Below are 18,006 nucleotides of genomic sequence, written 5' to 3' on the forward strand. Positions count from 1 at the left end.
TGTTTGATGCTATTATGAAGAAAAGAAACGTACATTTCCAAACGCTATTAGACCTGTAATGTAGCCATTAGTTGTCTGTACCACAGGAAGTTAGCAAGCGGAACCAGAAAGTGCAAAGAGGTCTGTGGTGTTGGCTCTTACAATCTCTCTTACAGTAGATACTCTCTTTAATGATTAATGGCCGTAATAGAGTCGAACAGGAAGAAGGTCTGTGCTTTATGTCCACTGAACAGGCTGCTCTGTTTGTACAGAAGCAGGGAGCCACAAGAAAGGGAAATGGCTTCTGGGATTTGATTCCAGGCAACAGGGTCACACACGTGGTTTCAGAAGTTAGTAGAGTTAACCACCAAATATTAAAGTCTCATTATCATGTTTGTACTTTACGGACATTAAACCTGCACTAACAGACTTTTTTTGGCCACTTGGGGACAGTGGAAACAAGTTGTGAAAATAACCGTGACAACAAATTATCACCAGTGGCGAACATTTACACATTCAACAGTAACGGAAGAACATTACAATTCATTTGGTTTCAGGTGTCTGTCCACCTTTTAGCTTTGTGTTTGGTCTCTACCAAATCCTGGGAGAAACATGTGGCTCTTTAGCTGCTAACTGTTTCACTATGTTCACCAGATAGTAGGCTAACCTTGTATGTCTGCTCTTTGTTGCTGAGCAGATAGCTAATTGCTGTGGCTGAGAAAGACGCTATGAGAGAGGTGGGAGCGAACCAAAACAGTGATGTCGCAGCCAGACAGCTAAACAATATTAAAACTCACTGTACAGCTGCATAAAGCCGAGGAGAGCTGCAGATTTTGATGATAACTCTCATGATCACGTCCGTTGTTAAAACAGGAAGTTTGAATGCTGGTGCATTGGTGATTGTACAGTGTTTTTTTTCCATCAAACTTTGTTGACACATGTATTGTAGTCTTTTAGTAAACGTTGTTCGCTTTGTGTCCAATCAGAGCAATAATTCAATGAGAACACGTCAAACGTCTTACATGTAAACATAGACTGTAATTTACTTTAATCTGTCATATCAATTCAATATTTTTCCTTTATTGGACAGTGGTGGCAGAGTTATAGATTCTAGGAAATGTGGGTGGAGAAAGACAGGGGTCCCACGTCCAGGAGTCAAACCCATGCCAGATCTTAACTGTGCACAAGCCGACCTCTGACCTGTAGTCAGATTAAAGGTGACATGTTGCTTAGGATGGTAAGAGTGCATAATAACATAGTATGTTCACAGTTTTGGTTTGCTTAATAATTCTGCTGACCATTTTTCTTGACAATTTTACTACAAAGGAACTTATTTCTAAATATATACCATAAATCAAATGTATCCATGGGCAAGTTATTTAAGCAACTCCAATAAAAGTTTGTGTACAACAATCAGAGATCCCTGCAGCATTATCCAAAATTGGGACATTTGCAAACAGTTGCATGTATGAATTTCAACCAATATTTTCACAAAGCTTAACCTCATTTAGGGCAGTTCCCAGAGCCCTACCAGCAGAGTCTGTCCGGATACTAAATCTTGTTTCAAAAGATGATCATCTAGGGTAAAACCTAAATACCTGCATGTCTACAAGTATGACAAAAAACTGAACCAATATGTTATTCCCTTTTTTCTAAAATGCAAAATCTGAGCTAGAAGCCAACCTGCTTCGTAGTCATTAATTTACACATATGAAACTGGGACTTGATGGAGTTTTCACAGCTTTATAAAAATATCAATCAATGCCTGATTTCATTCGTGTGATTTACATTATCACAATCCATCTGGAATTCTACAAAGGAATTAATGTAAAGACAACTCACAGGAAGACACGCTTCTTCAGTGTTGCCAAAAGGACCAAAGTACATGTAATCCTACTTAAGACCTGTCTATCTTGTTATAATATTATGGTGCATTATTATTTTGTGCACTGACTACATCAGCACAGTTTGAGACAGCTTCCACTTAATGAACATGCATAAAAACAGGACAAAACAGCACAGATGACTAACTAGCTCCCTGGTTACCAAAAGTGTTGGCATGGCAACCAGCAGAGCATGACTGTAGGCATAATCAGCTGGAGTTGGAATAAATCTTGATCAGTCAGATCGCTTTGGCTTGAGCTTCCAATTGCTTTTGTAACAGCAAAAAAAAAAGAAAAAAAAGAAGAAGACCATTTGTCTCAATATAAAAGTTAAGAGAAGCTGACCTGACATGTGGTCGATACACAGAATATACAAGTGATCTGTCCTCAACCTTTGTCCGATAGCCAATGTTTTGCATGTGGTGCGTGCCGTGTGTTACCAGCTGTGGGTAAAGTAGGTCATAACAAGGCATGGCACATTAGTCACTATAGATAAGTGCCCTATAAAGATTGTTAAGTTAATAATAAACAAAATTCAGCTAGGTCAAGGTCCTACTGTTTATTTCACCGTAAAGGTCTGTTGCATCCTTCAGCACTAGCCCATCATAGTGAGGCAGATGTTTGTACTTAGCACATTTGGTTATGTGTCTTAACATCAAAGGTATATTCAGGAATTATCTCTTTAAAGTAATTTTTTTTTTAACTTGCACACATTGTGTAAAGCTGTGGAAAGTTTTATCAAGGAGTTTGCCTTTGCTGAAACATAACTAAGTTTAAGTGAATTTCTTTGTAAAGAAATTCTGAGCTAAGACAAAGCTGAACTGTCACTGCTTTTATTTTGAAGATCCTCCTCCTTTCCAGAATGAAAATAGCCAGCTGGTAGTTTTAGCTAGAACCTTAATCTTAAGTTAGTAATGTGTCAGGCTTTGAAATGAATATTAAAGAGACCACATTTTGAGGATGGAAAATGAAAATAACAAAAACCAGTTTGAGAAGGTGCCTAAAAACTGATTGCAGTAATGTGCAACCCCCCCCCAACTCTTAGACACAGGTACTAAAAGAGACTCTGAGATTACAAATCCTTGCCTTGGGCTTTGTTTCTCGTATCACACTATTATCAGCCAGCCATTGTTATGTAACCACTCTGTCTGTGTGTATGTGTGCACACAAAGAAATCAACTCGTACGAACAACAAAAAAACCCCTCTGTTTATAATATTGTATTCAGTACGTTGAAGTCAGAATGAGGTTATTTGACAAATCAAAAGAGTTTATGTTCCTGAGCAACATGAAGCTGCAGCTTCTGAAACATGCATTCATCTCTTTTGTTCCTTCATGTGCACTGACTCCTTCAAAACACCCGTTTCAGTGTGTTTTAATTAAAGAAAGTATTGATTCCTTGATGGAATTTGTATGCTAATTGGAATTAATAATTGCAGTATTGCAAAATCAGGAAGAGCTTGCAAAGCTGTTTTATATACTCTGTTTTGACTAATTAAAGATGGGACAAGTGTCTCTCTGGCTGCTCTTTTTCTTCTTTTTCTTAAGGTGCAGTTTATTCACAGTTTGTCCAACAAGCCACAAATAGCCTATTACAGTAGTCTGCTGTTTTTGTAGCTGTTAATATTCATTGAAATCCGACAGACAGAAATCGGTGCCAGAAAGAAAAGTGCCTACAAGTAATTATCAATAAAATCAGCGACTGATAATTCATGTGGGATTTGTGTAGTTAAAGTGCTGTGTAGCTACATTCTTGAGTTTACGGTCAAATTTTCTCCAGATTTAATGGGCAAGTCAAAGCGGGCGGCTTCTGGATCCAGCTGGCTTGCTTTAAACAGACCGCAGTCGAGCTAATCACCCACCTCCTCTCTTAAATTCATTCATACAGTTAGGAATCCACACTGACAGCAGTGGCTAACCTTACTGCGCAGACTACATATAAAGTTGCTCTAATATATTCCCACAGGAAGGCTTCCCACTCTGTAATTTGTTGACTGCTGCAGAGGGTCTAAAGAGCAGCAATACTCTTTAATGCTCTTATAAACACAAGCACACATAAACATACATACGCACATACACACACGGACGCGCACACACACACACACACACACACACACACACACACAATTGCCTCGAGAAAGAGTTGAGAGCGGTACTCAAGGAGGAATAATTATAGATGGTTTTGAATTTCCTCCTCTCCACCGTGTACAAACAGTGTTTAGCCAAGAGGGTCTGCTTACTTCACATGTTTACACCATAGCACTACTTGGCAGCAGGGTGACATTATTGTAGTGTGTCTGAAAGTCTGGTCTGAAGAGGAAACTTGACAAGCAGGGAGCTGCGTCACCAGTTTCGTGCACAACTCGCCTGTTTCGTTGTTTGTTTATTGTCAGAAGTAGCCAGGAATAGAAGCTGCTGCACCAGGATGTTTCAGCATTTTGATACCAGAACTCACAAATACATCCACATCCTCACATTGGGGAAGTGTAATACTCAGTAAGTCTCTTCTTGCAGCTCTCCACCTGCTCTGCAAAGTGGCGAAGCCTTCATACAGCTGATTTTTCACATGCCGTGTGTATGCATGAGTAACTGACTGTTTGTCTGCGGATATGTGTACGTCATGTATATGTATGTTTATGCATGTATGCTCTCCACATACCCGGAGCTGTTGTGTTTGTTACGGAGAGTAGGTTGTAATTGAATATACTTCCCTGTGCTGGCTGTGAAACCACATTACCAGCCTCTTTGCGGAAGAGAGTCCAGGGAGAAGGCACAGTGACCCTCAGGGGGAGGGGGGAGAGGAACAAGAGCAAGAGAGACCTTGATTCAGTTAAAATCAGAATCAGAATAAAGGGTGATGCAAGGAAATAGAAGCCTAAATTATTGGAAAAACCAAGCTTAATGTTTCATAGTAAGGTGTTGTTCCAGCACGAGCTGCACAGTTTCAAAGCTCACACAAGTCTCTGGACTGTACTGCAGGGATGAACACCATTATTTGAATAGATATTCCCTCATTTTGTGTATTGATGATGATGATGGAGGACACTGTCTCCATTGGGTTTTTCCTTTGATTTGTCACGTGTCACCAGGAAGAAAATGGGGGAAGGGGGGAGAGAAGCAGATACAGAGATTGAAAGTTGTGCAGGTTGATGATAAGCGGGCAAAGGCTGAGTTTCCCCTGTTTAATTGAGGCTGGCTCAGTGCCTGTTGTTATTCTGTCCTTGTACATTCCTCCACTGTATATATTGTGCAGCACAAGAGATTGACAGAGTGGGGGAGAGAGAGACGGAGTGAAACAGACAGAGCGAGGGAGGGGGATGCAGAGATTGCTGCAAGGAGAGGAAGACAATATGATGTGACACAATGGAAAATGGGCAGGAAGGAGGAGGTGGAGGGGGGGGGGTATAAAGCTATCTTGTAGGTGTTATCAGGTTAAGCCACCCACCACTGGCTGTCGCCATGGAGACACCATGGTAACGACCAGGTGTTCAACCAGGAAGGAGAAAGACCTTGCTTGTGTAAAGGGGCTTCCTCTGCATGCCTCTTCCTCATTATGTGCCTTCATCTGTCTCACTGAGAGTGTCAGTCTCAGGTGTTGTCTCAGGCTGTATGTGAATAAAAACAGGTAGCAGATATAATAACATACATTTTCCATACAATCTGTCTGTGTAGTTAAAACTGGCCCTCCACAAATGCAATGTAAGAATGTAAGAAGTTTACAAACACATACATGTTGTATGTATGTATGTATATATATATATATCTATATATATATTCAGATTATCACTATATGTGTTTGCATTGTTTTGTATATATGTTCAGCGTGTGTGTGTGTGTGTGTGTGTCTGTGTGGCTCTCCATGCTTAAACCTATAAGCTGATTTGATAACGTGCTTACAAAGATCTGTGTTTCAATCCGTTGGTGTTAGCTCTGTTACATCACTGCAGCAAGCTCTGAGTGTGAGTATGTGTGTATACGTATTCACGTGTGTGTGTGTGTTGCTCAGCAGAGTAGGTTTGGTGATGGTGGTGGTGGTGGTGGGGGTGGGGGTGCAGACGCTCGGCACATGGAAACACACTGGCAACAATGACGCACACGTGCTTGTGCCATGCGCAAGCACTGCAGGCCAGACACACAAATACAGTAAGCAAAGGCAAACACACACCACAGACCTTTGCTCAGGCTCTTAAAGGCACACTATACCGCTGCTGAATACACGTCATGCCAGCTGAGATATAACCCCTGATCTGCATCCTAATGGCTTTAAATGCAAAACATCTCGCTGTGCTTAGTTCACTTCTATGTTTGGCTGATTAATGGTGAGAGTAAAAGCAGACACACATTTTCATCGTTGGGTTGATGATAGTTATAATTTGGATGTCACAAATAATTGGACAGTCAGATTATGTTGATGCTCATACAGGTTGTGCTGTGTAATGATTGTAAGTGTTTGACCTTTGATCAAGTCGCTGCTCATCGCTCATTCACAGTATATTAAAAAATATTGATAATATAACAGAAAACAGCGAAGAGTCAGGAAAATAGCTGTTTGCTGTGAGAGAGAATAATCCAGTTCAGTAGGTTTTAGCACAGAGACCTCCAGCTCCCACTGAAGAGTTTACAATCTGCGTTGCCCTCATCTTCACATCCACCTCCTCATTTAAAATGAGCATTTTACAAAGCTTTCTGTATTAGACAAACTGGTTGTAATTCTGTTTTGGTCCTTGTGTGTTAGAATTTGTGTTTTTATCAGGATTTGGGGGATTTTGCCTCTTCTCTGTAGTTATTATCTCAAGGCCTGTTCCCACCTTAAAAATCATGCGATAGACCCCATAATGACCTGCTGAAGTGTCCTTGAGCAAGACGCTGGCTCCAGAGGTGCTGTTCAGTACCTGACTCTGACCTCTGACCTCTGTATAAAGGGGACAAATGAAAGAGGACTGGCCTACTGAAAATCACACCATTGGTCATTTATTATTATACTTGGCTGTTACCACTGACTACTGGGTTAAGCTGTTTGGGCCAGAGTGCACATTTTAGCAGCGTTCAATATTGCACACCAGCTAACTGTTCATGTTTTACACAGTGAGAGTCCAGGTTGGTCGTGTTGAAAGATACTCAGTCTCATTCAGGAATAATACCAATCTAAATTTACCTTGTGTCGGTAACCCAGAGGGTTTTAATGTTGTACTCCTTGCCAGGAAATTAACCCAGAAAAAGTAATACATGACAAAAAAGCAATGAAAATGTAATTGGAAAATGCAGTTAGCAGACAGCAAATAGCTGACAAAATGTGCACATGGCCTTTAATTTGTAGTTAAATGTTGGACAGGTTTTCAGTCTCATGAAGAATATCACATGATAAAGTATAGGTTTAAAGCATTGTACAGGCAAGAGAATAAAGCAAAGCCAGACGACTGGCTGGTGAGAAGGTGATAAGCTGCCGGTCAGGGACAGAATTGGGAACCAAGGATAAAGAAACGGAGAGTGTGAGGGATGAGAGAAAAAGTGAAGAGGAAGTCGGGGAGACAGATGGGAGCTGATCCTGCGGAAAGACGCTCCTTAGGGTTCTCATATCCATCTCCTGTTGCCTATGAAATTACTTAACTTGAATCTGTGTGCTTCCTGATTCCACTTTGTTTAATGTGACACATTTGACAGTTGTTTGTGATATATCCCATTTAATGTGCCCAATAGTGTTTCTCAGTTCACAGTTCTAACGTGCCTTTCTTGTTTTTATCTGTGTTGCAGATAAACCTGCGGCTTATTTTAGTCAGCGGGAAGACGAAAGAGTTCCTCTTCTCTCCCAATGACTCGGCTGCAGACATTGCCAAACACGTCTATGACAACTGGCCGATGGGTAAGTGTCTCCATCCAGATACCGCAGTGTTCCTGGCAATGATGGAAGAAGTGACAGAAGCATGTGTAATCATATGGTTAAGATAATGAAAAAGTCATGCAGCCATTTATTCATCTTCATTATAACTGAAATAATGTAGGAGTGGAGTAAAAAGTACAATATTCCCTATGTAATGATGTGGAGTCAAAGTAGCATGAAATGGAAATACCAACGTGAAGTATAAGCACCTTAAAAACAGTCCATCACTGATCGTGGCCAAAAACAATTAATGCAGCTTTAATGTGACAGCAGAAAGTCAACAGACTTTCAGGTCACAGTTCCTCCGTCAGTGGGAGAGTCTTTGGAGATGTGTAGTCAGTTGACGGTTTGTTGGCTAAAGAGAGCAGTGATTACTTAATCTTTTTTTTTTGATTACTCTTTTTCCAACATGGTTGTTAAATATACATTCCCCAAAGAAAGAACTTAAGATTTAAACTTGCCGTGGGGATGATTTCAAGTTATCACAATAGTGGTTATGTGAGCCAACATAACACATTTCACTCCTTGTGGATTAAGATGCACAAAACATACCTGTCTCCGAGCTGCATTATTTAAACTTGAGATCCCCGTGCTTTTGTGACTCGCATGTCTGCTTCACATTAGCTGCAAAAATGTAAACGACTATATTTTGGTATGCGGTCTTTGATATGCTCACTGGAACGTTTGCTGTTTTCCCACATTCTGCACATAGATAACTCAAACCCATATTGTGCTATTTTGTAATAAATCACATTATTGTATAAGCACAGCTGCAGTATGTTTGCAGAAGTAGTAATTGTTTAGCTGCTAATGCACTTGGAAACCAGACGATATGACTTAGCTTGGCTGTGTTTTCTAAAATGACGATAAAGGCAGCTGAGGAGCTATACTCTTGTTTCCAGAGAGCTGAGATCACATTCAAACCCACTGCTAATGACTTACATGTAGGTCTGTGTAGCAGTATAGGAATGTGCAAATCTTTGGTGGAGGGTAATTAGATCGCCCTCCTCCTGTCAGCCTGATTATCATTGCATACAGGAATGTGGGATTGCAGTGCAGCCACCTCCTTTCTGTAATACACCCACTCCCTAAGTGCTGCTACACCAGTGTTAGAATTCATTTGATACTTCCGACCTTACACCACCTTCAGATCTGCACAGACTGCAGCCTTTTCCCACGGTGCTGTGAATGTAGTCCGATTCAGCAGAAGCCCACCTTGCGTGAAAAACTATAAATTATACCGATGGACCCAGATTCTCTTCCACGAGAGGAAGTTTCCGTTCCGTCCTGTCGGTTTCTGATATGTTCCTCTCAGACATCAGATCTGAACCCTGTGAGACCCAGAGCAGGCGTTCACTCATCACCAACACCCTCTTGTTTAGCTGGAGACAAACATCTGGTCGCCAGACTCTGCTGCCGTGCAACACCACCCCTCCTCTCTCGCTGCTCTCTCATTTAATGCCGTCACTTTTGTCTTCAGCTCTTCCCAAGCCACACCTTTTCTTCTCTTGCTCTGAGTCTTTCTCACATTCTGTAGTGAATCCCACAAAGCCCACATATTATACATTCTGGATGTAATAATCTAAAATAAAGGCCATGAATGTCTTAAAATATCTTCAGTGCGGTTGTTGGTGGTCATTCTTTCCGCGATGCAATGACTGATTTCTTTTCATTATACTGTAAGTCTGAGATTGACACAACACAGGACTGGTATAGTAGCTTCTCATCATATAGCTCCGCCGAACTGAAGTCAGAGCCTCTTAACAATTAAATTCCTTTTTAAAGAAAATTCAATAGCAGGTAGCAATTAAAAGGTTGTGATATTATAGATTATACAGTAATGATAATGATGATGGTGTTTTAATGCGAAAGTGGTTAAATGTGGAAATTTAAGACAAACTTTACGTGATATTACGGAAAAAGATAAAGAAGCGATAAACAGGATATATGAAGCTTTTCACTCCATGTTCACTTTTCTCTTTAACTCTCTCTTTCCATCTCTCTCGGCCCCTTTTTTTTCTTTCAGACTGGGAGGAAGAGCAGGTCAGCAGTCCTAACATCCTGAGGCTGATCTACCAGGGACGTTTTCTACACGGCAACGTAACACTAGGAGGTGAGAAAACACAGAAAACACACCTCCCCTCCCAAAAAACCAAAAAAAAACAAAAAACACTTATGCGCTCGTAGCCATGCACACAAAATCACAGCAGTGTGTTGCTGGAAAGTTCTTTGCTGTTCTCATCCTTTTCCTGAGCCGCAGAACAGAGGTACCTCAGTGCTCTGGACAAGCCTGCTTTGACGGAGAGAGGGAGGAGAGAGGAAATACAGAAAAAGAAGGGGAAAGAGGCTGGTCAGGAAAGGGGCAAGGCTGGCGTTGGAGTAGACCTCAGGCAGCACAAAGAAGAGACAGAAAGGGAGGGGGGCGTGAAAATGAATGCCATAAGTGAACAGAAAAAAAGAGGATGTCTTCTTTTGAGGCGGCGTTCTTCACTTCTCTCTGGCTTTTAGGCCTTTTCGTCTACTCAACCCAATTTTGATTTGACTGGTGTTTTGTGTGGTTAATGGGGTTATGGCCGTCCCTAACCCTTTTACACCCATCCCATTATCTATCTGATAATTCCCTTATCTTTGGTTTAACATGTTCGCACGCCGACACAGAATCCTCCTAAAGTCGAGGCAAAAACTCCCAGTGGCTTTGAAATGCAAACACAGACACTGCACGCGCACACACACGCGCACACACACACACACATACACACAGGACTGAAATGCAGTTTTGGGGAGTAAGTATTGGAGCGAAGAGATCAGCTTTGATCAGTTTTATTTCATCAAATATCACAGCAGGACTAGTGGAACCTGTTATATCACAAAGCATAAAATAATTGGAGAAGAATGCATTTCACCCGTCTTCCTGGCAGCCGCTGATTTCCTTTCATATTGGTATAAAAACACACTGATGAACAACTTTAGACAGGTAATCCATGCTCAGTTGTGTTTTTGTCAAAGTTACATTATTGTTGTTGGTAATGGGGTTGAAAGTAGGACACCAGTATGCTTGAAATCAATATTACAGTATCGACAAGTATATTTTCAATATTGCAATATGGCAAATACATGAAAAAATCACTGAATTTGAAAACACATTACATGTGCATTATATGTGATCAAACGCTTCCTGTGTGTAAAATGAAAATGCCAATAGTTAATTCTGATAATCATTGATTTGGGACAAAATAAATGACATATGATGGTGGCATCACCAAATATTTTCGATTCTGATTTGATTTTGATTTTCTATCGAGAGTTTGCTGAGTGATTTACACATTTCATGCAGTGGGAAACATTATGACTTTCAGCAGCAGCCAATCAGCCTGTGTGAAATAACTGCCATTGTTCAAATACTTGCTTTACATAAAGGTTTACCTTCTTGGCCATTTCAGACTCTTTCCTTACCTGCAAAGATTATTATTTTGAAATAAAATGACTTTACAGTCATATATTTTCACACCTTCAGCCACAGCTTATTATTGAAGCAGTTTAAATGTAGCTCTTTATCTACGGTTCATTACCATAACGCTTAACTCTTTCCAGTGTAGCAGAATTTGTATTCTGCTATCTCAGAGAACAGCTGAAGCGTCAGGTGACACTGATGGTGACTGACTTTGTAAAGACAGATCTACTGTCGTTAACTGAATAACCTCTAACTCTCTGTCTGTCTCTCTCATTTCTCCCCCTGCTAGCCCTCAAACTGCCCTTGGGGAAGACCACAGTGATGCATTTAGTTGCCAGAGAGACTTTGCCTGAGCCAAATTCCCAAGGTAACCAGCGTTCTGTCTCCCTTCTTTCTTTTCAGACGGCTTTCACACTCTGAACAACTTTAAACGTTGTTCTCCCAGCCATTATTTATCTCCACACATGGCTTCTGTTTTAGGAAGAGCCACTGGTGCAAATAATTGGCTCCCTTAAATGTATCCCCAAGATACAGCACATTGTGCAGAATACACAGCTAATATAAATCATATTAGGTGACAGGTCTCTTTTTTTGTGATTGTGTAGTATGAGGTGATTTTATGCAGAGACGGGGGCTGACCTCGGCTGTGGATTATTAGATCTAACAAATAGAGATCAGAGACACATCTAAGTTCGCTGGTCGCACAAAGCACACTTTAGTAGGACTAATTTGCAATGCATTCTGGGTATAATGAACGAAAGGTAAGGTTAGGTAAAATAAATAATTACCTGACTCCAGAAGAAAACCTGTGTTTCCTGGATGAGCAATTACAAGACAAAGTCCAATTGTGAACTGAAGTGAAGAAAGAGCAGAGAAAACACAAGGGGCTGCAGTGGTGGGGGCGTGTGGCGTCAGGCACCAGTGAGACATGAAGTACAATCCCCGAGGTCCTGGTTGAGTTAACAGATCCACGAGTGAAGCCAAAATGCTACACGTTGGTTTATAATAAATAAATCTAGATTGTTTGTTGGTTTTTTTTTTTGAGTGGCCGTCAATCACATCCCACTGGTATTACAGTAAAAGTTGTGCGTGATTTGACCCAAGCCTGTGTGTTTTTTTTTTGCCGGACCCTCCATTCCCGACAGAGCGTCCACGTTCAGATCAATGAGACAGCGGCGCTTTTATCTTACCGCACAATGTTTATGTTAAGTTGTCCAAATTTGAAAATGCTGTGAAAACAATTTGAACTCACATTAGTGTTTCCAGATCATTCCTGTCGAGACCTCTGCTCACTGTGAAACGCCTGAACAACACCAAAGCGGCTAAATCTCTTCTTCTTCACCTTCTTTTCAGTTGGCAAACAACAAAACTGCATCACAGCCGAACAGTGGAACAGATAGAACAGCTCACCTTTTGTGACTTTTCTGCCTTTTTAAATGCATGATTACAGAATAAGTTATAAGTGGTCTTCGTAACTTTGCTGCCACATAACCCTCGCTGCGGCTCCACACCCAGCCGGCTACTCCGCCACGTCTCAGCCCACCACACCTTGATCTGCTCTCTGTGGTCACCTGCACTGTGATTTAATGTGGATGAATTCACAGTATAGTCGTTCTCATTTACATATTTTTCTCTTTTTGTTGTCAGACAGCTTAAAAAGTATGACTTTGTGATTTTAATTGTGGCCCATTAACCCTGCATGTTAACCAGCAGTCGTTCTGAAGCTGCTGAGCTGCGGTGATAAAATCACAACATCATCTGACAAAATCACTGTATCTCCAGATAAATGGCAACAACTCTGCTACATAATCAGTGGTTCATGTTCAGCTGATGAACGATCAGAGTGAAAGTCAGAGGCGACTGAAGGATGCCCTCTTAACTTAACTGGCGCACAGCCGTCCGTTTACCCTAAACACCAACTCGCTTTTTTTACACAATCTGGAGTCTGTTCCAGTTTGGAGGAGATAAAAAGCTGTTTTAGTCTGGACCCAGGGCTGAAAAGATGAGTTTACAAATTCCTTTGCTTAATGTGGACGTTCTCCATGACTGGCTTAACTCTGTAGACCAGTATGTTTGTGAAACTGACCTCAAATCACATTTAAAAGTAAAATGTTTTCAAACGATTTCTCACCGTATATATATTTGGCTGTTTACCTGCCTTGACTGTGTGTGTGTGTGTGTGTGTGTGTGTGTTCCCAGGTCAGAGGAATAGAGAGAAGACCGGGGAGAGTAACTGCTGTGTCATTCTGTAAATACACACCTCCGCTGCCGGCCCCCCCCCCACCCTTCTCATCTGTTCTCACCCTCAACGTTCTGGACCTAATGAGCTTGTCCCCTGTCCTGCAGCCTGTCCACAAAGCAGATATGCATACAAAAAACAAAACGAAACATACACACACACGCACACAAACACACACACTCTTCTCGTTTTCTTTTTCTTCCTTCTCTCATACACTCACACATTCATGGAAAGACAGCAGGCTCAGGCTGATCCAGGACTCAGAGTTGGGAGCAGGAAATTGATTAACGATAGAGTTGATTCCTTTGTTGTACTTGATTTTTTTGTCATAACTGAAAATTTGAGGGAGGAACTGGATTTGCATGGTTTTTTTTTTTTTTTTTTCTTTCTTTCTTTCTTAATGCACACCTTTTTAAGCCTTCTGCCATACACATGCACGCAGACATACACACATTGTCAAGCCATCCACAACTGGTCTGTTCAAAGTCAGTCCCTAACTGGCTCCTCATTCTAGCTGGTTGTAATAGTAATGCAGTGCCCGAGTTTGTGTGTGTGGCCTTGTTTTCTCATACAGACCGCTGACAATTTTAACCACTAACAGCTCACCAACATGCGAACACACACACACACACACACACACACACACACACACACACATGATTATGACACCCTGGCTACACATCCAACCATATGTGCTTGTGTGATCTCCCTCAGTGCAGCAGATAAAGCTTAGATGTGCCTGTTCAGAGAACTCAAACCAGGACACACGCACAAACACAAACACACACAAACATACACACACACATGCACACAACTGTGTCCTTTATACTGCCCTCCTCTGCACGTGCCCTTAAATGGCACATGAGAGAAATTATTCCTTTTTATCTGCAAAGCGCTGTAGAGACCGAACACATCCTCCTCTCTCAGTCGTCACATCTTAGCCAAACAAAGCCTAAACAAGCAAACAAATAGACAAACAAACCAATGTTGGTGGTCTTGTTTTTGGTTATTTGTTTGTCCGTGACATTTGTGACTGTGTTTTGACAGTCCATGCATATTACTGACCGACCAGTGTTGTGATTAATAAAACATCATGTCAGTTTTCTTCCCTACCTGATGCAACCCCCCCTCCTCCTCAAGGAAATGCTCATTGTGCTCCGTTTTTTTTAACAGTGTTGTTTCGGATCTCTCTCTCTGACAATTGCTGTTCTAGCAGGGAAATTAACTCTGAATGGAAAAAAAGCTCCTTATTTGTCTTAATTTGCTTATTTCTCTCTCCTTTATTCTCTCTCTGCATTAATAAGTCCATTTTGCACAACTGAAGCATGTGCTCCTTCATCAGATTAATAAAAATGTATAAAAAGTTTTATGGTTTTATTTTATATTTTTCCAATGGAAGTAATGTTCCAAACTAAGGTAACGTGTAGAATATATTTAATATGAATCTTATATAGAACATGATGAATCTAGATCTTGTTGATATACAGTATATTGGTGTTTAGTCTATGATTGTGTATACGGTTAGCTTCTAGCCAGTTCACAGTCACTCGCTGACAATGTCTCGTGCTTAACAGCAGCAAAACCACCCTAATCATCGACAGACTGTACTTTTATTTTCTTTCTTCTGTGCTCTTTTATTATTATATTTTTTTCATTTGTTTATAATTTAATGTAATCCTTTTTCTTTGTGGTTTTTTGCTTTAAAAGAATCGCTTTGTAACAGCACTAGGTCTTAAAAAAAATATTGTTTATATTGATCAGGGTTCAAATCTGTACAGAGATAAACGTTTTCAAACCAATTGTAAATAGCACTAATGCTCCCTCTCCCTCCTCCAAACTTCAAAATGGAATACATCTGTAAACTAAATAAAGGTTATTGAAGTGCACTGCCTTCTGTCATGACTCCCTGCGCTTAGATCATAAAATTCCTGAAACAGTGTAACTTGGGTTTGACAGCGTTGACTGTTGACACAAGGCAATGATATTTAACAGTGTTTCGACAGACTGTTAAATCAGATGGGTATTTATGGCTGACTCAGCTGAAGTTCCCCTTTGTGACGACTACGTGACAGTGGATAGTGAATATATTTATGGAGAAATTGTACTTGATAAATGACTTGTCCTTTGGGGAAAATGTCAGCAGATGAGGTTTGGAGAAACCTTGGTTTAAGTTAGAAATTATACACGTTAAAACTACAGCTACAGTAAATCAGTAAATCAGCTGACTCATTTCATTTGAAGTTATGAGTTAAGTAGCTGGATTCTTTGTAAAAATGTAAAAATACTCCACAAGTAAAACTCCTGCATTCAGAATTTTACCTAAATGAAGGTACAGTGTGGTCAAGTAAAATGGACCAAAAGTAGTCACTATGCAGAATTAATGTTTTTAGAGTGTTATATTATCATATATATTACATTAATTTTATTCATTATCATTACTGATGAATTGATGCATTGTACGTGGTTAACTTAATGTCCCTTAACCACTTAATGTCCCTTTTGGTCTGTATATCACAAAACATGGTTGCTTCATTCTCCTTTTACAGGAACTAATAGCTGCGGTAGTCATAATAGTAAAATGTAACAAAGTACGTACTGAAATACTACATCATCGTTCCTATGGTACTTGTACTTAACTTGAGTATTTCCATTTCATGCTATTTTATACTTACACTCCACGACATGTCAGATGGACATATTGTACTTTTTACTCCACTACATTTATACTTTTATCCAAAGTGATTTACAAGTGAGGGGCAACACTAAATTTGGTGCAGTAGGAGACCTTGGTGTAAGTACTGAGCACTTCACTCAATATTCAAGCTGATGAAGGCTTAATGCAATGAAAAAATAAAAAAATGAATTGCATCATTTTCTGCGGCAACCATGTGATGCTGTCGAGTCACTTGTACAGTTTGCATAACAGCCAGTAGGCCAAAGTGCAGCAGGAAAAACAGTGTTGAACACAGAGTACAGCCCAGCCTGCTGATCTGAGAGCAGTTTTGCAGACGTTATGATTTCTAAACAAGATGCTACCTTACTGTGGGAGTAGTTTTAGGTATATATATTACTCATGTATATATATTGGAGTGATTGACAGCACAGCATGAGAGGGCTAAGAAAATATTTCACTAGAAGGTGATGACTGTACTTGTGTTGCCTTCACTGAACCCCTGTGTAGCTTTTTCCTCTCCTCCTCCCTGCAGTCATGCTGTGTTCAACACACAGTGACTGTAATCTGGGCCAGATATTCAACATGAATACAACTATTCCTCTGTTATTTACACACACATACACAGAAAGAGTCTGGGTGCAGGCAGAGAGGATTGTGGTTACAGTAGCACCACTCAGGACGGCACAGTCTTTTTATTTGTGTGACATTAAACCACTCAGTGCTGCTGCTGCCTGGCCTGTGAACAATACACCAGTCTCCTCATACAGGCAAATTATTGTTTCAAAAGCAGTGTAAGTTTGAATGAGTAAACACTTTGCAGCATCATTTAAATATATCTGACATTTACAACAGTGACATAAGTAAACAGCTCGACTACATCTACAAACATGAATGAAACTGATGTGATTTCCTGTATTTGACACAAACATCTGACTACAACAAAAGAGTGTAAAATGGACAATACTGGCAGGGTGGGGATGTATAGGGAACCCCTTTTCTGGAAGCTACACAGTCATTACTCAAGTTTGGATGGATTATATGGCAAAAACATAATTATGGGGTAACATTCACCAAGTGAAACAACATGGCAAGAGATGATTTTCTTTGCTCAGTGTGTAACCTATTACAGTAAGACATGAGGATGTTGCCATCTTCTGGCAAATTGCCTGTATAGCATCAATATAACAGTCAGTGTTGTAAATGTGTGCAGTAATTAGTTTGATACTATATGAGATGGATTATATTGGTGCTGTTTTTTTTTTTAGTAAAAATGTTATTATCTACATTCAAAACTACTTGATATTATTACATTTGTCCTGTACCCCCAAGAACACTGATTTTCCATTTGTATTTTATTATAGCTTGGGAGTAAATCTATGATGCTGTTGTTTTAAAATGTCTCTGTGTAGAATCACAGACATGAATTACATTTAAAATCAGAATGTAAATATAATCTGTCTGGTTCTTCACTTGTTTGTTCATAAAAGTGTTTCAAATGCTCAAACAAATTGGCTTCAGTAGTAGGAGATGTCCCTATACCGTCTGTACCGCTAACACCGGGCAAGCTGGGCAGTATCCATGGAGACGTCAGTTCAGCGTTCACTAAAAAATATGAAGCGGTTCAATAAACGGTGTTCAACACTGATCATAGTAAAAAAAATCTGTACATTGGATTCACTCTCGACTCAGTGTGTAAAGGAAAAGAGTTGTTTGACAACTAAAAGGTCATGTGTATGGATTCCTTCTTCTACTCTTTTGCTTTTGTGTCTCTTTCTTGCAACAATTAAACATTTGTCTGTTTTGGTTTTGACAGCCTGTATCAGAAATGTCTGCAGCTTCTCTGTGTGTGTGTTTTGATTCACAATCGGATTGAAATGTCGTCTGTTTCTTACAGTACGTTCCC

General features: G+C 40.3%; 1 protein-coding gene across 1 annotated transcript in view; it reads left to right on the forward strand.

The window, feature by feature from the left end:
- Window positions 1-15,315, forward strand: part of ubl3a (ubiquitin-like 3a) — a 34,282-nt gene extending 18,967 nt beyond the window's left edge. The window contains exons 2-5 of the mRNA XM_056397103.1: window positions 7,613-7,721; window positions 9,766-9,852; window positions 11,480-11,557; window positions 13,390-15,315. Coding sequence (XP_056253078.1) covers window positions 7,613-7,721; window positions 9,766-9,852; window positions 11,480-11,557; window positions 13,390-13,442 — 327 coding nt within the window. The 3' untranslated portion in view covers window positions 13,443-15,315. The remainder of the gene's footprint in view (window positions 1-7,612; window positions 7,722-9,765; window positions 9,853-11,479; window positions 11,558-13,389) is intronic.
- The last annotated feature ends 2,691 nt before the right edge of the window (window positions 15,316-18,006 follow it).

The sequence above is a fragment of the Seriola aureovittata genome, chromosome 15 (assembly GCF_021018895.1).
Source record: "Seriola aureovittata isolate HTS-2021-v1 ecotype China chromosome 15, ASM2101889v1, whole genome shotgun sequence".
NCBI lineage: Eukaryota > Metazoa > Chordata > Actinopteri > Carangiformes > Carangidae > Seriola > Seriola aureovittata.